This window comes from Trypanosoma melophagium (assembly GCF_022059095.1).
Source record: "Trypanosoma melophagium isolate St. Kilda chromosome Unknown ctg9segment0, whole genome shotgun sequence".
Taxonomy (NCBI): domain Eukaryota; phylum Euglenozoa; class Kinetoplastea; order Trypanosomatida; family Trypanosomatidae; genus Trypanosoma; species Trypanosoma melophagium.
The window spans coordinates 528,181-548,048 of NW_027125194.1; the positions used below are offsets into that span (position 1 = coordinate 528,181).

The 19,868-nt window shown below is 37.4% G+C and overlaps 8 protein-coding genes across 8 annotated transcripts; all 8 read left to right on the top strand.

Moving 5' to 3' along the window:
• Positions 1-219: 219 nt before the first annotated feature.
• On the top strand, positions 220-789 carry LSM04_002088 (uncharacterized protein; the record flags this gene model as incomplete). Its single annotated transcript, XM_067332898.1, has 1 exon — positions 220-789. One exon carries the CDS (start codon positions 220-222, stop codon positions 787-789), a length of 570 nt encoding a protein of 189 aa, XP_067185591.1.
• A 318-nt stretch (positions 790-1,107) lies between these two features.
• On the top strand, positions 1,108-1,521 carry LSM04_008787 (uncharacterized protein; the record flags this gene model as incomplete). Its single annotated transcript, XM_067332901.1, has 1 exon — positions 1,108-1,521. The coding sequence occupies one exon, from the start codon at positions 1,108-1,110 to the stop codon at positions 1,519-1,521; it is 414 nt and encodes a 137-aa protein (XP_067185882.1).
• Positions 1,522-2,355: 834 nt separating this feature from the next.
• LSM04_002363 (uncharacterized protein) lies at positions 2,356-2,769 on the top strand (the record flags this gene model as incomplete). The annotated part of the gene is made up of 1 exon (XM_067332902.1): positions 2,356-2,769. One exon carries the CDS (start codon positions 2,356-2,358, stop codon positions 2,767-2,769), a length of 414 nt encoding a protein of 137 aa, XP_067185604.1.
• A 1,135-nt stretch (positions 2,770-3,904) lies between these two features.
• On the top strand, positions 3,905-4,354 carry LSM04_001422 (Ribosomal protein L35A; the record flags this gene model as incomplete). Its single annotated transcript, XM_067332903.1, has 1 exon — positions 3,905-4,354. One exon carries the CDS (start codon positions 3,905-3,907, stop codon positions 4,352-4,354), a length of 450 nt encoding a protein of 149 aa, XP_067185556.1.
• A 447-nt stretch (positions 4,355-4,801) lies between these two features.
• Positions 4,802-7,222, top strand: LSM04_009565 (uncharacterized protein; the record flags this gene model as incomplete). The annotated part of the gene is made up of 1 exon (XM_067332904.1): positions 4,802-7,222. The coding sequence occupies one exon, from the start codon at positions 4,802-4,804 to the stop codon at positions 7,220-7,222; it is 2,421 nt and encodes an 806-aa protein (XP_067185916.1).
• Positions 7,223-7,817: 595 nt separating this feature from the next.
• LSM04_002550 (Transcription factor) lies at positions 7,818-9,551 on the top strand (the record flags this gene model as incomplete). The annotated part of the gene is made up of 1 exon (XM_067332905.1): positions 7,818-9,551. The coding sequence occupies one exon, from the start codon at positions 7,818-7,820 to the stop codon at positions 9,549-9,551; it is 1,734 nt and encodes a 577-aa protein (XP_067185610.1).
• A 1,189-nt stretch (positions 9,552-10,740) lies between these two features.
• LSM04_001674 (Peptidase M64) lies at positions 10,741-13,767 on the top strand (the record flags this gene model as incomplete). The annotated part of the gene is made up of 1 exon (XM_067332906.1): positions 10,741-13,767. The coding sequence occupies one exon, from the start codon at positions 10,741-10,743 to the stop codon at positions 13,765-13,767; it is 3,027 nt and encodes a 1,008-aa protein (XP_067185569.1).
• Positions 13,768-14,710: 943 nt separating this feature from the next.
• On the top strand, positions 14,711-19,627 carry LSM04_004415 (Guanine nucleotide exchange factor; the record flags this gene model as incomplete). The annotated part of the gene is made up of 1 exon (XM_067332907.1): positions 14,711-19,627. One exon carries the CDS (start codon positions 14,711-14,713, stop codon positions 19,625-19,627), a length of 4,917 nt encoding a protein of 1,638 aa, XP_067185688.1.
• Between the last annotated feature and the right edge of the window lie 241 nt (positions 19,628-19,868).

Below are 19,868 nucleotides of genomic sequence, written 5' to 3' on the forward strand. Positions count from 1 at the left end.
TTTTTCTTGTGTTTTTCTTCGTGTTTTGATTCTGTTTAAGAGAAACAGAAATGAAGAAGAAAAAAAAAGACGGCAAAAAAAAGCAATAGATATCATTGAAAACATGGAGATGCTTGTGTTTACCCTTTTTTTTTTCTTATTCTGCCATGTTTCATTGTTATTTGTGATATTTCTTGTTTTTTTTTTTTTCTTACCTTTCCTTCCGTGTTTGTGAGCACCATGGTCAAAGGGTGTGGGACGGTAGATGAGAGTTCAAAGGGTTTCGTCGTTTTGCGTGCCTGCTTTGGAGGCTGGGATGCAGTTAGGCTACGGAATGACGGTGATAAAGCCATATTAGTGCGAGATGAGCAAAGAATTGCCGAAGTAACATTGCGGATTTCTAGCGATAGACGAATTTCTAGTTTGTTGATATCAAAATGGAACTCACAGTGCTTTTCAGTTCGAGTAGGCAATGTATTGTATGAAACAGGACCGATTGAACTGGAAATTGGGGATGAAATTCAACTTGTACGTCTTGGGAAGTGGAATGATGATAATGGTCTTAGTTTTCGTGTAGAGGCGATGGAGTCTTTTGGTGGAAAAGTTAATGAAAAACTTCCGGATTCCTCCTTAAAAGAAGAAAGAGAAATATGTGCCTTTCCATCGCAATCATCTGATGTTACTTCAGAGGATAATGCATGGCGTCTATTTGTGAAAGATCGTTTGACAAAAATTGATGAGGTGTTTTCTATGTGGCTGAATATATATCCGTCCCCTCTTTCTACCGTTTCTGTGGATCACAGATCTTAGATGTAGAGTAACTCGTGTCATTTGCTGATAAGAAAAAAACCTTTACTTTAGTGTAGCCACACATATAAGAATTTCTTTCTCTGCAATGTGCACATATACCTGTATATATATATATATATATATATATATATATATATATATATATATGAACACATTTTTTCTTTGAAGCATTTTAAGAAAACATATGTGTACAAAAAAACTGGCTTTGTGTTTATGACTTCAACTGTGTATAGCTTTCTCTCTTTTTTTTTGTAAAAAAAAAAAGTAAAATAGGTGCCAATATCTTATTGAAGTTTAGAATTCTTTTTTTTTTTAGTTATGTACGCAGAATTTATGCGGATCATTAAATCACGCCTATGGTGTACGTTTTCATTGCTTAGGACCGTTCTGTTAGCTTTTTGTGCTCTTAACATGATATTAGCGTTTCTCTTTGCATGGATGATGGACTCAACAGAGTTGGAGGTATTTCGCATTCCAGCAGTTGAGCGGGGATGGGATCTGAAGCTAAAAGCAATGGCGTGTCGGCGTGCTGGTTTATACTTTTTTTTCGCTCTTGTTCTGGTGTTATTATCACCTTTATGGGAATTGTTACGTGGTCCATGTCGAATGGTTTTCTGTAGACTACAGTTTCATGCGCACCAAAACTGCCGTAGAGTTGTGCCGCGTGATCAGCAAGGTCTTCTTGGTTACAAGGACAGTGATTCAGATGTTGAGGAGTTGGAGAGGCGCTAGTTGCCTTTTTTCTTGTTTGTCTATTTCTTCTTCTTACCTTTGCCCTTGTTATTATGATTGTTATTATTATTGTCGTTGTTGTTCTTGTAATTGTTGTTTTAGTTGTGGTTTGCCTTTTATTTTTCTCTTCTGGGAAGTTCTTGTTTTGCTGGATTTCTGAGAAAGAACATTGTAAACTAAAACTCCTTTGCGTGAGTAGGCCCAACTTGTTTTTTTTTTTTCCTCTTTGTTTTTTTATACTATGTGCTGTTTTTTTTTTTTTTCGTTTATGCTTTCTGTTCTGTTGATGGGATTCATTCTCAGTTTCTCACATTCACCCCGTTACTCGTTTGGGAAATATCCTTCAGTAGTAACTCGGTGTCTGGGATTCGTTCTGGTTTTTGTATTCTCTTCACCTCCCACTGTTATGATGTTGTCTCGGCGCAAATAGCGAAAAAGAAACAGAAACAATAGTATCAATGAAGGATGAAAAGCAAAGCAAAGCAAAAACAAAAGAAACCGATACATATGACTAATCAGTATATCGATGACGATGAGTCTCTTTCTATCTCTATCTATTTTATTTTATCATTTGTTTTTTTTTTATGTTCCTATATTCCACTCTTCTGGTTTTTATTCTCTTATGCACTTTTCTTTTTTTTTTTTTCTTTCTCTCTCTCAATTTTAATTTTATTCATATCAGGGGGATTGACAGAGTGGGTAACTGAGCCTCTCGTCAAACACTTTTTTTTTAAGTCTCCCTTTCTTTCTTTCTCTCTCGTTCTCTCTGTGGTGTGAGGGAAGTGGGTGAGAACGTCAACACCCACACAAATACACACAAAATTATTACCCCATATGTCCGGCGGTGTCTGTGCGTATATTGCCTTCGCCTACACCACCGCAGTGACGGCGTTCCTCATCGCGTGGCTCATGCGTCTCCGCATCGCGTCTTTTGCGATCGTCGCCGTGGAGCGGGAGTGGAATTTGGACGAGAAGGCCGCCGCCTGCCGCAACGCCGGTCTCATGTATTTGACCCTCGCCGTCGGCCTCTCGCTCCGCTCCGCCTACACGCACTACTGCCGGCGCAGACCCGTGTTGGCGCGGCACGCGGAGGAGGAGGCGGACGCCCTTGAGTCGGTGCCGCTACTCTGCGCCACGCTGCTGGAGAAACGGCGGGTGGGTAACCGCAGCAGTAGTGGTGGGGACAACAATAGTGAGAGGAGCCGTAGAGAGAGATGGGGTGTGAGCTATGGATCTAGTGGTAGTTAAAGAGGGGATGCTGTGTCGATGATTCCCAGATATGGTAGTGTGGTGATGGTGATGTGTTGTTGTTGTGATTGATATTGGTATTCTTGCAGGCGGTAACAGGGGGCATTGATGAGAGGGTGAGAGGTAGGCAAAATGAAAGGATAAGGGAGTAAAAAAGAAGGATGCAAGGAAGATTAAAGAGTCAAAAAGAAAGCAATCAGAGAATCAAAAAAAAAAAGACAGGGGTGGGAAAGGAGGAAGACGAATGAAAGAAGAGTGCTCCGAAGAATAGGTTGAAAGAAGATGCGAAATAAATAAAGAAAAACAATGGAGAGGAAAGGAAAGGAAAAGAGGTTGAAAGGTATAACCTTTAAGAAAAACAAAAATGAATCATGTCATCTCCAATTGTATCATTTTTTTTTATCATTTTTGATATCCTTACGGTGGTTATGATTCTAGCATTAATATTAGGCATCTTTAGTAGCAGACTCCACAATATCTGTGCTCTTGCTCTGGTGTTTTTTTTTTTGTATAGTGTAGAGGAGGAAGAGGGAAAGGAAGAGCAGGAGGGGAAGCAAGGTATTTATTCGGAGTTTTGGGTGATTGAATGAAATATTGTCGTTACTTTTTTGTCGGTGGTGCTTTTGCATAAGTTATCATTTCTTTGTAATGCGTTTCATATTAAATTGAAATGTTCACCGTCGTAGGTTTTAGGATAAGATTGCCTTACTTTTTGTTGTCATGTACTTCCTTTTTTCCCTTCTTTATTGTATGATAAAGGAATATAATCGGCTGCATTGTTATTATTCTATTTTCTAGCTCTCCCTCTCTTCTATGGTGCTGTAACTTTTCTGTATGTTGCAGCATGTGCTTGAGTGCGTGTTTAACTGGTGTATTTGCGTGTTTCTTGCACTCTTTTCACTTTGTCTGCCCCATTCATGTTTTTTTTTTTTTACAAGAAAAAAGTTCTTCTGTCTCTTATTCTTATTCTTTTGTTGTCGTTATTAATGTGCTTTTTAAATCACTCCTCTTGGTGTTTTTTTTTCTTTTTTAATTTGAAAATTCACCTTCGTGTAGCTAAGCTTACGCTACCATACCAATCTTCTGCTCCACGGAAGCAACAAGAAACTAATCCCACACAATAAAGGGAAATACAATGGCCATGTCGAAGAGCTTCTCCGGTTCCCTGGTGGCGAACCGCGCCAAGAAAATCCAGCAGTTGACAAAGAAGACCTCCACGGTGCGACGCAACCGCAATTCACCACGACTCTACATGAAGGGCACACTCGCGGGCTACACAAGGGGACTCCACGGCCAGAACAAGAACACCGCTCTCGTGCGCATTGAGAACGTCAACACAAAAGATGACGCCACGTGGTATGTTGGCAAGCGTGTGTGCTACGTCTACCATGGATACAAGATGAAGCGCTGTGTGCGCTGGAGCAAGGCACCCGCTCGTCGCAGCAACACCCGCGCCATTTGGGGTCGTGTGACACGTCCACATGGTGGTTCAGGTACTGTTCGTGTGAAGTTCAACGGCGCCGCTGTGCCAGCATCCGCAATTGGCAGGCGTGTTCGTGTCTACCTCTACCCCAGCCGCATCTAAATAAGCAAGCGAATATACATAGAAAAATGTCGCATGCAAATTACTGGATGAAGGGAGTGGGAAAGAAAAAAAGGGGTGGATAGTGTGAAAAAAGCCGAGATGGGAGAAAATGGGTCTTGAGTCTTAGCAGCTAACCATTCTTTTTATTTTGTTTTTCATACTTTTTAATGTTTTTATTGCTTTTGCAATATTTGTTCGAGATGAGGCAAATGTTAAACGGAAAATTTAAGAACTGTTTTGCTCTGATATATGATGTAATGTGATATTTGCATGGTATCTTTTTTTTTTCTTTCCTTTTTTTTTCGTTTTATATTTTCTTTTTAATTTATAATAATAATAATAATAATTATTATTATTATTATTATTATTATTATTATTATTATTAATATACCATTAGGGTGTCTCGATAAAAAGAGGGACATCTGTTGGCTTTTCCATCTGGGCACGATGGATGTTACTACTGTAGATCATTCTCCCGCTTGGGTAGATGCTGTTGTTGGCATTGCTCCGGTAGAGCTTATGGATACCAGAGAGCTGGCTCTTATGGCCGTTCATCCCGACGGCTGTGTTACGTCATGGTCACCACAAGATCCAAGTGCTCTTTTAATGCGTAAACGACAGTTAAATGCTATGTGTGTTGCGAGCGTCTATGATGTGGCGCGGTATAGTTCCCTAATTTGGTTTGGTGGACCAAATGGTGTGCAATGTTATCGTGCTCGTCGTAGGGATGGACGGTATGTACATTTACAATTTCTTTATCACTTATTACTAGAGGGAATCACAGGAATACGGGAATTACAAACCAATGGAGATTCTCTTATTGGTATGACAAATAGTGTTCCACCACAAATAGTTTTATGGAACTCAATTGGTCATATAGCTAACGCTGAAAATGTCAAAGAACAGGCAGATAAATGTGTTTCTAAATATGTTTGTGGTCACAACGAAACAATGTTTCTTTCTCAATCTGATGAAGTTTCCTCTTTTCTTATTCATGATAAAACTGTCTGGCTTGGATATTCAAATGGTGTTATCCTTGTACTAGATACAAAAGGTACTAAATGGGATACGAAAACTTCATGTATTTTTCGTACAGCAGGTGTTTGTGCTGTGACAGTTCTAACTCTACTTAAATGTTCGCTAGAAGCATCATTTGTAGTGAGTGGATTGGAAAATGGCGATATTATTCTATGGACTTTGAAAGGGGCTATACATACTGCTCAATATTTTAAACATACTTCTGCAATATGTGCCATGACTTCAGTGCCGTGGATAAATGGTCTATGTACATTAAGTTGTACACGTGAAGTATTTTTTTGGAAATGGCAGTGTGGCTCTGGTGGTTTAGAAATTATCGAGCAATATGAACTAGATGATAACATGGGTCAAAGTACCCCACATTGTATATGTGCTGTTCGTGATAATGAAATTATTGCCTGTGGTGCGGAAAAATCTCATATTTTACATTGTAAGATAGTTACAAAACCCTGTGAAATGGTAAATATACCTCTAACACCACCATCTAGTATAACCAATTACACAGAAGCATTCTCACAACAATTACAAGAACTTCGAAATGAATGTCGTCAGTGGCAAAACTTGTATTCTGCTAGTGAAGCAGAACGTCAATCGGCGGAGCATAACGCCTTTACTAGTCAGGCGGACGCTGCGGAACTGAGACGACAGATTAGACGCCTTGAAGAAAAGGTTTCCAAGTGGTATAATGAACCCTATGTAGATGCTAGATGGGAACAAGAAGTTATGGAGAAAAATTTTCAAATTGAAGATTTAACAAGACAGCTAGAGGCTGCGTATGCTGAGCGTGATGAAGCACTAAAGAGCATAATTGGACTGGAAAAGGAAATAAATCATATTAGAAAAATACAAAAGGAAGAAGATGAAGAACTTACTTCACCAAAAGCTGAACGATGCAGACTTGAGGAGAAGGAGAAGGAGGAGGGGTGTGGAACTGCTTTAAAGTTGAAATCAATGGGACAGGGAGAGCGTCGTCACGTTGAAAGAGTTGTTGAAATGGATGAAGTTGTCAACACACGTTTTGAAAACGTAAATAATACACATACTTTTCTGCGGTTAGACAAAGGCGTTCAGGTTTCATCAGACATCTCAAACCAACATGACGAAAAGGTAAAGGAGAAGGAGGAGGAAACTATGAAAAAGAAGAAAGAAAAAAGTAGAGAAAAAGAAGGTAATAAGATAAATATTACGGATTCATCAATTACACGTTCCAATACGACAACCAACAAGAAAACACGTCATTTTGTACATGAATCTATTAAGGACTCTAAAGTTGCTGAACCAATATTGAAAGCTTTTATAGGGGAGGCAACACCTCAGTCATGCTCTTCCTCTTCTTCTTCTTCGGCGTCATCCACTTCTTCATCTGCTTTATTACCACATTATCATACTGGACATCAGAAATATCAAAACCATTCTATGTTGATGAATAATAGTATTGTAAGCGCACCGATGATAACTCATACTCACGAGGGTGATCGCAATGATTTAGCAAAACTCTTAAAAGGAGAGGATACAGTAACTTCCTGTATTACCAAGACCTTGCGGGTACAACTTGCACTTATGGAAAAATTACTTCAGAATCACCGTAGGGCATCTGCTTCATCAGATCATCTTCCTATTTACTCTACCAATATTTTAACGGATGTGTATTTCATGACACGGGATATATTGGGTATTGATGAGGCATCAGCTATTACTCAAGAAGCCTTAGAGGGATGGCCTTTAGTCAATGAACGTGAAGTTGTTTGTAAGCTTTTTTACACTATTTGTCGCCGATACCAAACTACATTCTTTCAATCATCTTCTCAAATAGAGAAGCGTAGCCGCTGACATATCGGAACGTGTGATTTCGGGAAATTACCTTACACACAGACACACACACACACAACAAGCAAATAAACGAAGAAATCATGTACACTGTAAAGAAATTTTATTTTCTTTTTTCTTTACTTTTTTTGATTCTTTATTTGATTATTTTAGTTACTCAGTAAGCTCTATTGCAGTTTGATACAATTCTCACGTAGTGAGACTCTTTAGATTGAGCGACAGTTGCTGGAAGATCCACAAGTGCAGTGGAGTACCTTCTTTTATTTATTTTCTTTTTTTTCTTTTTTTTCTTTTTGTTTGTTTACGTGTTGATTTATTTACTATTCAGGCATGAATGCAAGCAACAAGAGGTTTCAGTTGTAAGTATGTGTGTTGCGAACGATGGTGATAAGACTTGCCGTAGTACTTGACTTTACTGAAATAAAGACATTACTATTATTCTTGACAGAGTAGTTCTCTTTGTTTTTTGTTTTTGTTTTTCTCTGACTCCTTTAATTATATTATTTATTTTTGTCTTCTTCTAACGTACGTTCCATGCAGTATTATTATTTTTCCTTTCTTTTCTTTTTATTTCCATTTGGAGCAATTATATCTTATTATGGAGGAACCTATAGAGCAGCAGCAGCAGCAGTTTCAACAGCAGCCTCTGCAGGTCGAGGCTGTATCTCGTCAAAATGCTCTTAGTCAACGGGCCGCTGTCACATTTGACTGCGAACGACGATTGGGTAAAGCTCTTGCAGCCACACCAGACGGACGCGGCTGTCTTATGGAAGAGGATGACGATGGTGATGTAGAGTATAAGTGGCGACTCACAGGTATTACACAAAATCGATTTGAACATCTTGTAACACAAATGCGATATCGTGTTGGGGAAGGAAATGGTCAATGTCTCTACGAAATTGGTATCGCCAATGATGGTACACCAAGAGGACTTCCACTTTCTGATTATTTGGAATCAGTTGAGACGCTTAGAAATATGGCGGAGGTACTCGTCCTTGATACGACTATATTGCAGGAGTTTACGATTCAAGCAGATCCGGTACCACTTTGGTGTGGGGAAATTCTCGTAACACGTCGTCAAGCAAAGTTGCATGATGGACTTATTGCTTTTTGCGGTTCTATTGGAAGTGGTAAATCAACACTTATAGCTGTGTTACTAACAGGGGAGTTAGATGATGGAAGTGGTAGTGTGCGTCATTTACTCTTTAATCACAAGCATGAAGTTTGCTCAGGAAAGACGACATCAATTGTGAGACGTATTCTTTCCATTGAAAATACAGAAGAAAAGATAGGAATTTCTTCTGCATCCTCTTATTTACGAACAAATTCAGATTTATCACGATCTCTATCATTAATAGATCTTGGAGGAAATGTGACTAAGCAAATGCTTTTTGGCTTAATGAGCCGTCGACCAGATTTTACTGGTATATGTGTTTCTGTAGAAAATTCTGCTGAAGAAGTAACAAGATATGCACGTGTTTGTCGTGCTTTGCGGTTTCCTTTTTTTGTTATCGTAACAAAAGTCGAAACCATTCTTGATTTTGAACTAGATGAATTTTTACTTGAATTAGCTGTTCAATTTTCTTCTATTGGATGCAGTTCAGTTATCTTGAACGATATTGACGAAGTTTACAGATTTCAACAACTATGGGAAAAATCGAATCAAGTCCCTATTTTGTGCGTTTCTTCCGCTAATAATTCTGGTATAGATAGTTTCCGTCGTTTTCTCGCATCTTTACCCTTGGGAATGCCACCGGGAACACCAGATCACAAGTTTGAAGTTCTCCTCGATGGTAGTTTTTTTGTTAATGGTGTTGGACACGTAGTACGTGGTCATGTTGCACGTGGTTTTGTGGAATTAGGCTCTCATTGTAATATTGGACCAGACGCCGATGGACAATTTTACTCCGTGACAATTCAAGGCCTTCATGTCGAGGGATCACATGTAACACGTGTGCAGCAACCAGAGGAGGCAACTTTTGCCCTTTCAGATCTCCCAAGTAGTGTGGATTTGTCGCAAAAAGGCAAACTTTTAATACCAAGCTCAGTGAATGTGTGTTGGGAATTTGAGGCGCAGGTAAAAGTACTTTCACAGGGTATGACTCCTCAGTTACAGCCAATTCTGTATACTGGAAATGTTCGTCAAGCAGTAAAGATTGTGTCTACATTGCCTCGTGAACTGCAAGTGTTAGGCACGGAAGGAATTTTGCGTTTTAGATTTCTTTATCACCCAGAGGTACTGCGGGAAGGGGCAAGTATAATTCTGCAATGGAATCCAGAGGGGATAGCGGTTGGGGAGGTGATAACGGTTTTCACCCAGTTGAATACGTAGTTGGCAAATTACAGGATTTTTTGTTTAGTGCTTGTATTTTGCCATGACTATCATTATCTTTCTCTCTCATTTACTCTTTCTTTCTCTTTATATATATATATATATATATATATACATATATGTATATACATGTGCCTATATACATATGTGTATATATTCACGTGCTGCTTCATTGTGACGCCTTTTTTGAAGTACTTTTGCTTATCTCTATTATGCCACACGGAATTGTGTGACCCTACAGCTTTTGTTTCCTTGTTTTTTTTTTCGTTGTTTTTCTGACACCTATTTATATGTTTTTGCGTTGACTGATTGTGATCTTTCCGGTTATAGTGGTGTTAGGAACTTGTGGTTTACATTGAAGTGCTTTAAAAAGCGACACCTTTTTTTTTAAGACCCCTTTTCAAAGGGAGTGATCTAATCTTACGAGTACCTAGTGGTAAAAAAAGGAAACATGATATCTAATATTCAATGCTTATCATTATAAATGGTCGTCAATGAAATGTGTATGTGTTTTTCAAAGGGGAGTAAGTTTTCCTTTTATTTATTCAAGTGAGTTTGAATGCCCTTGATACCGTCCTATTCATTAGCAGTTGGACGTTTGGAATAATTGGGGGTTACTCAAAAACAGTGATATTCGCATCTCTTCTTCGGCATACTGTTTTCGTCGATATTTTTACTCTGATTTTCGCCTGGCACTGAACCCACTCCATCTTCCTCTATCTCCACCTGGGATACCATATAGTTGCTATTTTAATAATTGTAATAAAGGGGAACTAGTCGTATACTTGGATGAGGAATTAAAAAAAAAAATTGTATATTTCTTCTATATATGGGATTCTTAGACATTATTTGTCATGCAAGGCAATCCATAGCTCTTGTTGGATTTTTAAAGAGATACAAGTGACTCTCTGTAATGAGTGGAAAATCATAATATTTCTATTTTGTTTTTATCGTTAAAGGGGCTATGCATAAATAAATATCATATATACGAAAGAAAAAAGAAAAAAGTTTTTTTTTGTTTCTTGTTTCCCTGCTTTTCTCCCCCCTCTCTCTCTCTCATCTTTTGATTTATGGGAAAGTAATTCATATAATTGTTTTTATCTCTCTTTTTCTCTTTTTCTTTGCTTTTCCATTGTGAAAGTTAAAGGGCAACGAACCTCACGAGTTACTGTTTTTTTTTTCTTTTGTAATGCTAAACTTGATAATATTCTCGTTTCACTTGGTTGTGCTTTCCCTTGTGACTGTTATACCCACATGCAGTGCGGTAAATGTTACATCGATTACGTACAACGTTGTACAGAGAGCTGCACGTGATGGAACAACGCGATCAATTACATTTCTTTCTTCGGGCTATTCTGCAAATAGCGTTAGTGTTTTTAATAAAGATGTAAAAAGATGCGTAGATGCTCTGTACGGTAATGTGGCTGGTGTCTCGGCAGCCCCATGGAATCGCTATGTGAGTTTGTTTAATATATATTCTCTGTTTCAAGGATCAGAAGAAAATACAGTAATTGAGCCAAATGATATGGAACAAAAATGTAATGATGGTAGAAAATGTAATGAAGGCATTAAAGTAAATAATAATCTTGGATGTTCTTTTGGTATACCAGATCCATCTGTTATGAGTTGTAATCTTAGCGCCGTATTTACACTAGCTACTATTGCCCCTGCTAAAGATCTTATTGTAGTATTGGTAAATAAACCAAATAATATAAGTAGTGCAAGTGGAAATTCTCTTGCAATATTTACAAATGAACCATCATTTTTGCCTTTTTTTGCTATTCGTGAACTAAGCAAAGCTGTTGCTAATTTGAGTAGTGAATTTAATCATGGTATAAATGAGGATTCGAACATAGTTGTACCAAACTGCGCTCCTTCTTTAAATGCGGCTCGTCAAGAGTGGGGATATTGGATGACACGAGGAGAAATCAGTGAAACACCAACACAAGGGTGTTTTTTTAACAATTATTATCGTCCTACGAAGAATAGCTGCATAATGCGAAATTCTACACTTAAAGAATTGTGTCCTATATGTAAGGAACAAGTAAACCTTGCATTACTAAATAAAGAGAAAGGTATTTCTCTATCAGCTGGTAGATGTCCAAAAGAGGATTTTGTAGTAAATGTTGATCTTTCTCAAGATCTTCAACTAACGGTTGGAGATATTGGAGTACAAGTTGATGTGTTAGTGGTATGGCGAGACGAAGAAGGAAATACCATAAGTAAAAATGGCGAAACTACTCCATCTCTTTTAGTGTCTAGAAACACATTAATAACCTGGACTTTTCCAAAACAAATAATAGCCAGTGTTGAAGATAATTCTCCTTATGTTCGTCCAGAGAAACGTACCGAATTATTTAAAGGGAATACAACCTTTTATCTTGTTTCGTTATCACCAAATACGTGTAATATTACAAATTGTGGATTATTTAAGACGTGTACATCATGCAGCGGTTCTAATTGTTCTTTAGATGTTCCTCCAAATGTAGAAGATGTACATTGGGCTATTGATTATGAAAATACAACATCTGCAAGAAGTTATCGAATTGTCGCTTATGCAATTAGTGCAGTCGCTATTCTTTTAGTAGCGTTTGTATTTTTATTATACTACTTTTGCTATTATAAACATCCACATGAGGTTATTTCTCCACAATTTATGGATCAATTATTGCGTACAGCTGCTTTGATTGTTTCTATTATAGTATTGAGTTTATCAACCTATATATTGATAATGATTACCCTTTATTTTGAATCTTATGTGGTAGTATGGAAACGTTGGATTTTTCCTTCTACCGTTACTGGAGCTCTTATTTACCTCATTGCAGTAGCAAATTTGGGATTTGTTCTTTTTAGATGCTTCAAACTTATAAAAGTTTCAAGTGTCATACTGTTTGTTATTGGAATACTTCTTATAGGTGTTGGTCTCTTTTTGGGATGGATTCACCTAAATCGAAAAGATGATAATTTAATTGGCTATGTGGCTTCTTGTTGGTCAAGAGCAGTACAACAAACACCTCTTGTAGTACATAGTATTCAATCAAAATTAAAGTGTAGTGGTTTTTTTGTAAGCTGTCTTGAAGTGACCGCCTCCTACTGTCCCAAAGATAGTGAAAGTAACATGTATGCAAATGCATGTGAAACTCCTTTTATGGATCTTATTGCCTCCACTTATGTACATTTAAGCCTTATGGCTCTTATTACAGGAGTCCTCTTACTTATAATGACATCTATTGGTATCATCTACACTGTGCGTTTTTCACTTCTTCTCGTCTACGCACGAAAGCGCCGCCAGCACCGCATGGAGCCTCATGCCCCAACGCTTCCTTTCACTCTCTGCGAGCTGGCGGAGGCACGGCGGCTTTTCAACGCCGTCGCCGATAAAAAAACGCACACACTCTCGGCAAGTCAAGCGGCAAAATTTCTTCAGTGTGTTTTTAACACAAATCTTAAGGATGAAGAAGTTGCCCGCGTGGAGTCCAGCGGTACACTCACCTTTGAGGAACTCATGGCCATTCACTTCCCATATGTTGATCCTACGCGTATTGACCCAAGACAGTTAATACCAGATGAGGTTTTTGAGGAACGCGGTGTTGTGGGAATACAAAAGAGACAGTATAGTAAAGTGCAGGCTTTTGCCGACGCCTCCGGTACATTAGCTCCAGCTACACTACTGCAAATATATCAAAAATATGTAAAAGAACATTTTATTGCTGAGAACGAGAAGTTTCTCACGGTATTGCGAGCGGAGGCAGAAGAAAAATCCCCAGATGCTCCATTATGTAGTGGATTGGGAGTGTTGGAGTTGGAAGGTTTGCGTAATGCCTGGGTACAGCTTAATCCTGCTATATTAGGCGATTTGAGTGATGAACAGATTGATGTTTTATACCAGTGGACACACGGTAAACCCCTTCGAGATGCTGCTCATTTTAAAGAGTGGAAACATTCTTTAGATGTTCGCAATCGTGGAGCCATTGGTTGGGGGGAATTTTGTTACCCTTTTGCAAAACGGGCACGTCTTCGAAAGGCTCGTGAGTATTTGAGCAGTGTTGGAAAAGAAATTCCACCAGAGATGATATCTAGAAGTCTTGTAGAGCAGAAGTACGGAATTGCTGTAGTGGAATCTGTTTTTTTGATTTACGAAAATGAAGTTCCAATTGAACGTCTTATTGAATACTTGCTACTACGTAGGGAAGCTGAACTTAAAAAGAAAAGATGAAACTGAGGCGTATTTATATTCCTCTATAAATTTTCTGCGATGGATGAGTGAGGGTGGGTTGGAGCAAGCAATTTTTTTTTCTAAATTTCATGTCGCACTTACTTATATAAGTATGGGATGTATGTGTATGTATCTGTACGTGGGCAATGTATGTGCAGATACGTACGTATTCGGTTTTTTTTTTAATTTTTGTTTATAATACACCTTCTTTGCACTAAAGCATGCCACCAAGAGCACCTTTTTCTCTTTCTTTTTTTTTTTTGATCGGCTGATTGGTTGTTATTCTTATTCATTTTTTTTTTTGTTTTTTTTTTCTTTCTCTACTGTGTCTATTGCTTCATGTTGAGATGATCAAAACCCATTTTTAGTGCATATTTTTTGTAACTGGGCATTAAGTGTCGTTTTTGTTTTATTTTTTATTTTTACATCTTGTACTCTTCTACATTCTGTTTTGTTGATGTTCTACTGTAAATATTTCTCTTTCCCTTTCCCTTTCTCTCTCTCTCTCTCTCTCTCTCTGTATTTTATTTATTTATTTTTGTCGTTGTGTTTCTACTGGTATAGAGCTTCGAAAGGAAGACATATACCTTAGGACCGTAGGGGAAAAAAAGGAAAAGAAGAAAACTCGCTCAATACACGCGGTTAGTGACCCCCGACCACCCCCACACCGCTACAACAGCAGCAGGAAAAAGAGGATTACAAATTATTTCTCCTTTACGTACGTATAAATATATCATCTGTTTATTTCTTTTTCTTTGACATCGTCGTCGTTATCCTTCTTTTTTCAAACAAACAAACAAAGAAAAACAAAATAAAACAAGAGATTGAGAGTAGCCAAGTTATTATTATTATTATTATTATTATTATTATTATTATTATTATTATTATTATTATTATTATTATTATTATTATTATTATTATTATTATTATTATTATTTATTAAATGGAGAGGACTGAAGCGTGCGTTACATGTCCCTCTGAGGTCTCTGCACTTCCTTCAAATGGCAATAATAGTAGTAGTAACAGATGCTCTCGTGAGGAACATTGGGTCCAAGACCGTCTTGTGTTAGCGAACCAAATTGAAAATCTTCTCGTTGCTATTCGCTCAGATGGTCGATTTGTCTCCAAGACACGTTTTACCGATGCGGGACGCATAACGGACGAACACCCATTGCTGCGTAATCTCAAACTCTTGCAACGTAAAGTGATGTTACCAAGTTTGGTACGTCACATAAGTGAGGAAGAAATTCTTCAACCTTTTTGTGATCTTTCCGTTAGTCCAGATATGGGTGATACCATTATTGGTGTAGTGTTGGCTTCTTTATCTAACATCGTAGATACTCAATGTTCCTTTATAACGAGAGAATGTCTTGAAAAATTGCTCTTTTCTACTCGTGGTAGGCGAAGTGGAATAAGTGGTAATTCCTCTTATGAAGTTGTGCTATCTAGAAGATTACAATTATGTGTAAGTTGTACAAACCACCCTTGTGCGCGTGAGTTGCCGGAGCGTCTTTTTGTTAAAACACTAAGACGAGCTTATGCATTAGCAGTACATCCATCAGCTAGTCAATTACTTCAAAGAACTGCAGAACAAGCTATGAAGTCTATTATTTCATCCCTTTACAATTTTATTTTACAAGATAAACTCAATCACGGTAGATCTGATCGTAAAAGTGGAGTTCATCAAGAGTCTGCTTTAAATGGTGTTTCAGTGCTACGTTTTATTTGTCGCCTTATTAGTGGTATAGATGAAGAAGAAGATAATTGGAAGGAGAATTCACGTAGTGATGTACGAGTTTCATCAAGAAATCCAGTGGTACAATTAGAAGGATTATTTTTGGTACAAACAATGCTTTTTATAGTAAAAGATCATCTTTGTAAACCAGGATGGGAAGATCTTCTATACGGTGTTCAACATAATCTTTCTCGTGTATTATTAGTTGCGGGTGTAAGTACAGAAAATGTTATTGTACTTTCTCAAATTCTTCGAACAGTACATATTGTTATGAGTTCAGCTTCATCTCGTTTGGTTCCACAAATTTATTCCTTTATAAGAGTTTTACATATTGGTCCTATCATACGTATGACAGATGATTTACGCTCTGATCCATCATCACCGAAGCGAGTAACTTCTTCCCCGCGTACAGCCGCCTCACCTTCATTACCCACTACCGCAACATTTCATATGAGTGTATCAAAAATGCATGATTTATGTGAAAGACGAGAACTTCTTCTTGAAAGCCTTGTAGAATTTTGTTGTGATTCAGATTTTGCAGCTTTTTGCTACGCACAATATGATCTTTCTCGTCGTTTTCTTCCCTTGTTTTCTAACCTTTGCAATGTACTTGTGGAAAATTGCTTTCATTTAAGTGATAGCAGTTTCTCTGTTAATGTAAAGGGAGGACATGATGGGATAACTAATGATTTATGGAGTGAAGGTGTATTTAATCAAACCGATATTTTGGCTTTAGAAGCACTTAATGGACTTTTATTCCAAACTGCTTTGACAATTTCGAGACCTGAACCTCCATTGGAAAAACTATCATTTTTGATAGAATCCCGTTTAGAGGAAAAAAAATTATTAAGGAAATTTGCTTCATTATTTCGAACTGATGCTATAAAAGAAGGTATACCATTTTTATTACAAAATGCTACACGATTTCCAGTGGGAATATTTAAAAGAGGAAAATTAGATGCACCTGCTCTACTTATTGAAGAACCTGCAGGAGGGCGTCAAGTAGGAGCTTGTCTTTTCCGTTTAAATGATATTCTTGATAAAAGAGCATTGGGTGAATACTTGGGTGAATTAGGGCGTGAATCGCCTGCGCCTGTTCTTGATGGTAGTGCAGAATCTGAAACATTACATTCGAAATGGAAAGCAGATCGTCAAAATGATCATTTACGTGCAGGAACCGTACGTTTTTTCGAGGAACAACTTAAAGGATTTTTAGATGAATTTGACTACCGTAATAAATCATTATTATCATGTATTCGTGAGACGGCATATCGTATGTGTATGCCAGGAGAAGCTCAAAAGATAGATCGTGTTATGGAAGCCTTTGCAAAGAAGTGGAATAGAGATAATCGTGATTCCGATAAAACTATTAATCCTTTTTCTACTGAGCATGGAGCTTTTATTTTGGCATTCTCATTGATTATGTTAAATACGGATCAACATTCTGGGAAAATGGTTAAACCAATGACACAGGAAGATTTTCGACGAATACATCGAGATAGTGATGGTGGAAATAGTTTACCAGATGAATTTTTAAATGAATTATTTGATGATGTTAGAACTCATCCTATTATTATGGCAGATATGATAGATACAGGTTTTACAAATGATGTTACATGGGAACTTGAAATGTTAGAATCTTCACCACTAGAAAGTTCAAAGTTTTCTGATGTCATTAAAACATTTTCTATGCATTCAGCTTTTTCAGATGAATCAAATTTAAGTTTTATTCATGCATTACAACCATTTGTTTTTCAAGTGCTTTGGAAAGATTGTCTTACAGCATTTTCTAATACTTTACATGGATGCAGAGCTCCTCTGGAAAATTATATTACCAAAGAAAAAGGAACAAATGGTAATACCACAAATAATAAGGAATCTTCTTTTTATCCTCCTGAATATGCATACCATACGGCTCTTGATGGTCTTTCTCTTACTGCTAAAACTGCCGCCCATTATGGCGTAGTCGCCGCCGTGGATCACGTTATACTGAATTTAATAGCGGAATTACCACTTGATATGCAAGATGCACACAATTCATTAATGCGTCTTGGTAATCAAACATTCTCATTACGGTGTTTAGAAAAACTTTTTCATGTGCTTAATGAGTGTAAAACAAAAATTATGGATGCATGGAAAGATTTGGGATATCTTTTTACCAAACTTTTTCTTCTTGGAGTATTCGCTAGGGAACTTGAAAAAACTTCTGAAACTGTTGCTTTATGGGAAGAATTATATAGTAATCCTGGTATTATTTCTTTTGGGGTAAAACGTGCACAATCAGAAGGTGGATGGCTTTCAGCATTATGGGGATCAACATCATCTTCTTCACCAGAACGATTAAAAGAACAAGAAGGAGAAGAAAAACGTGCTATGGAGCGTATTCAGGTATTAATTCCATCTATAGAAGAATTTTTACAAATGATTGATAACCTTGAAGAAAAATCACATCAGTTATTTTTTTCTGCATTATGTGAATCTACATCACTAAAATCAAAAAAGACATCTGAAAGTTATTCTATATCTTATACAATGATTCTTGTTACAGAGGTAATTATACGCCGTTCAGGTGATGCTATTAATATGGATCGTTATATTAAATTATGTCATCAATTGACATCAGTTATTTTTACTATACTTGATCAGCCAAAAGATGTACGTTCAAATAGTATGAGTACTCGAAGTCGTGGTATTGGTTCTGAGGATGATCTATTTATTTCTGAGTTTAATCAACCAATGACATCTGAAGCGTATAAGTATTGGATATCAATAGGAAATCGTATAGTAAGAGCAATATTAAGAGCAATAAAACAATTTTCATCCAATACTTCAACCCATGGTGTGGCAATTAGGCTTCTTAATATGTTAACGAATGCACCTGTCAAAGCTTTTAATGCTATTGTAGCTCCTGAACTTTCTAGTACTTTATTGGATATTCTAGAAAATCCACAGTATTTATCAACTCCACCATCACATGAATATTTAGAAGGACTATTAAATGCATTACGTGTAACATCTACTACTTGTGGTATTCCTCGTGTTCAATGGAAAATACGAAAATCTATTGCAGCTCTTGTAAAATTGGAAAAGTATGATCCTTTACAGGATAGTGATGCTGTTATAAATACTTTGGTATTATGTGCTCTTTCATCACCAACTACAGATGGAATAAATTCTGAAGTGGGAACTGAAACCGACGAAATTAGTGTTTATTGTGAACCTGTTGAAAGTTTTGCAGATAGTATTACATCTGTTTGTAGACGTCTTGCTGTAATGAATACTATTAACTCTACAATTCATGGTAAAAAGAATTGGGAACCCATATGGATTTCATCCTTACGTGGTCTTTCTGCGTTGGTTGTACTTTCACGTCATTACCGTGATAGGAGTGATGCCTTGTTATGTTTACAACGTTGTTTGCTAGACTCAGAAATTAGACAACTTCCTGGAGCAGCCGTTGCCCTTCTCTATGAAGATGTTATCTTTCCTCTCACGGAACAAATGTGTGCGCCATCATCTGATACCCTCGCAACTCCACAAAATGAAAAAGTAAATGATAGTGATAATACTAATACAGATACAAGACCTGTTCAATCTCTTGTGGCGGGGTTTTTCAGTACACTGGCTCCTGTTCCTCTTTCTAAACGAGAAACAGAAAATACAACAGGTCAATTACGACTTGAAAAGAGTAAACGAAAAGTAGCTATTGATTTAAAGTGTCGTATGGTGGCTTTATTACCCAAAGTTCTCTTACACTATGTAAAATCTTTGGGAGATACACCGGAAATATTACAGGAATTATCACAACGTATTCTTGGTACACTTTACGCACTTTACACAGTACCAAATGATATGACGACAAACGAAGATGAGTCTGATACACGTGAGGTTGGAAAGGAAATAATTCGTGTGAGTGGTACAACAGAGGATGAAGCAGCGCTTCGTGAGGCTATTCAGGAAACTGTGAAAAACATGATTAATGTTCTTGAGTCTACTCTGGCAGATCCGGAATGTATGATTACAATGCAAAAGATGCCTTACTTTTGGACATCTACTAAAAATGTACTTCGTACATTTGACTTTGCTGAATCTCTTCTTGCCCTGATTGATAGCCGTCAGAGCTGAGTTCGGGAGTAAAGGAGTATATGACTATCTTTTGTTTTTCTCTTTTTTTTTCTTTTTTCTGTCTTTCCCTATCTTTTTTTTTTCTTGTTTCTTTCGTTTGGGTTGTTTGGGAGTATTCTGACAATTTGCACGACACATTGGGCGGTGGAGTCATTTTAGTAAAGAAGAAGAACAACAACAGCAAATAATGCGGTAAGTAAAAACAGAAAAACAAAAAGAATAGAACGTCACCAATAGCAAG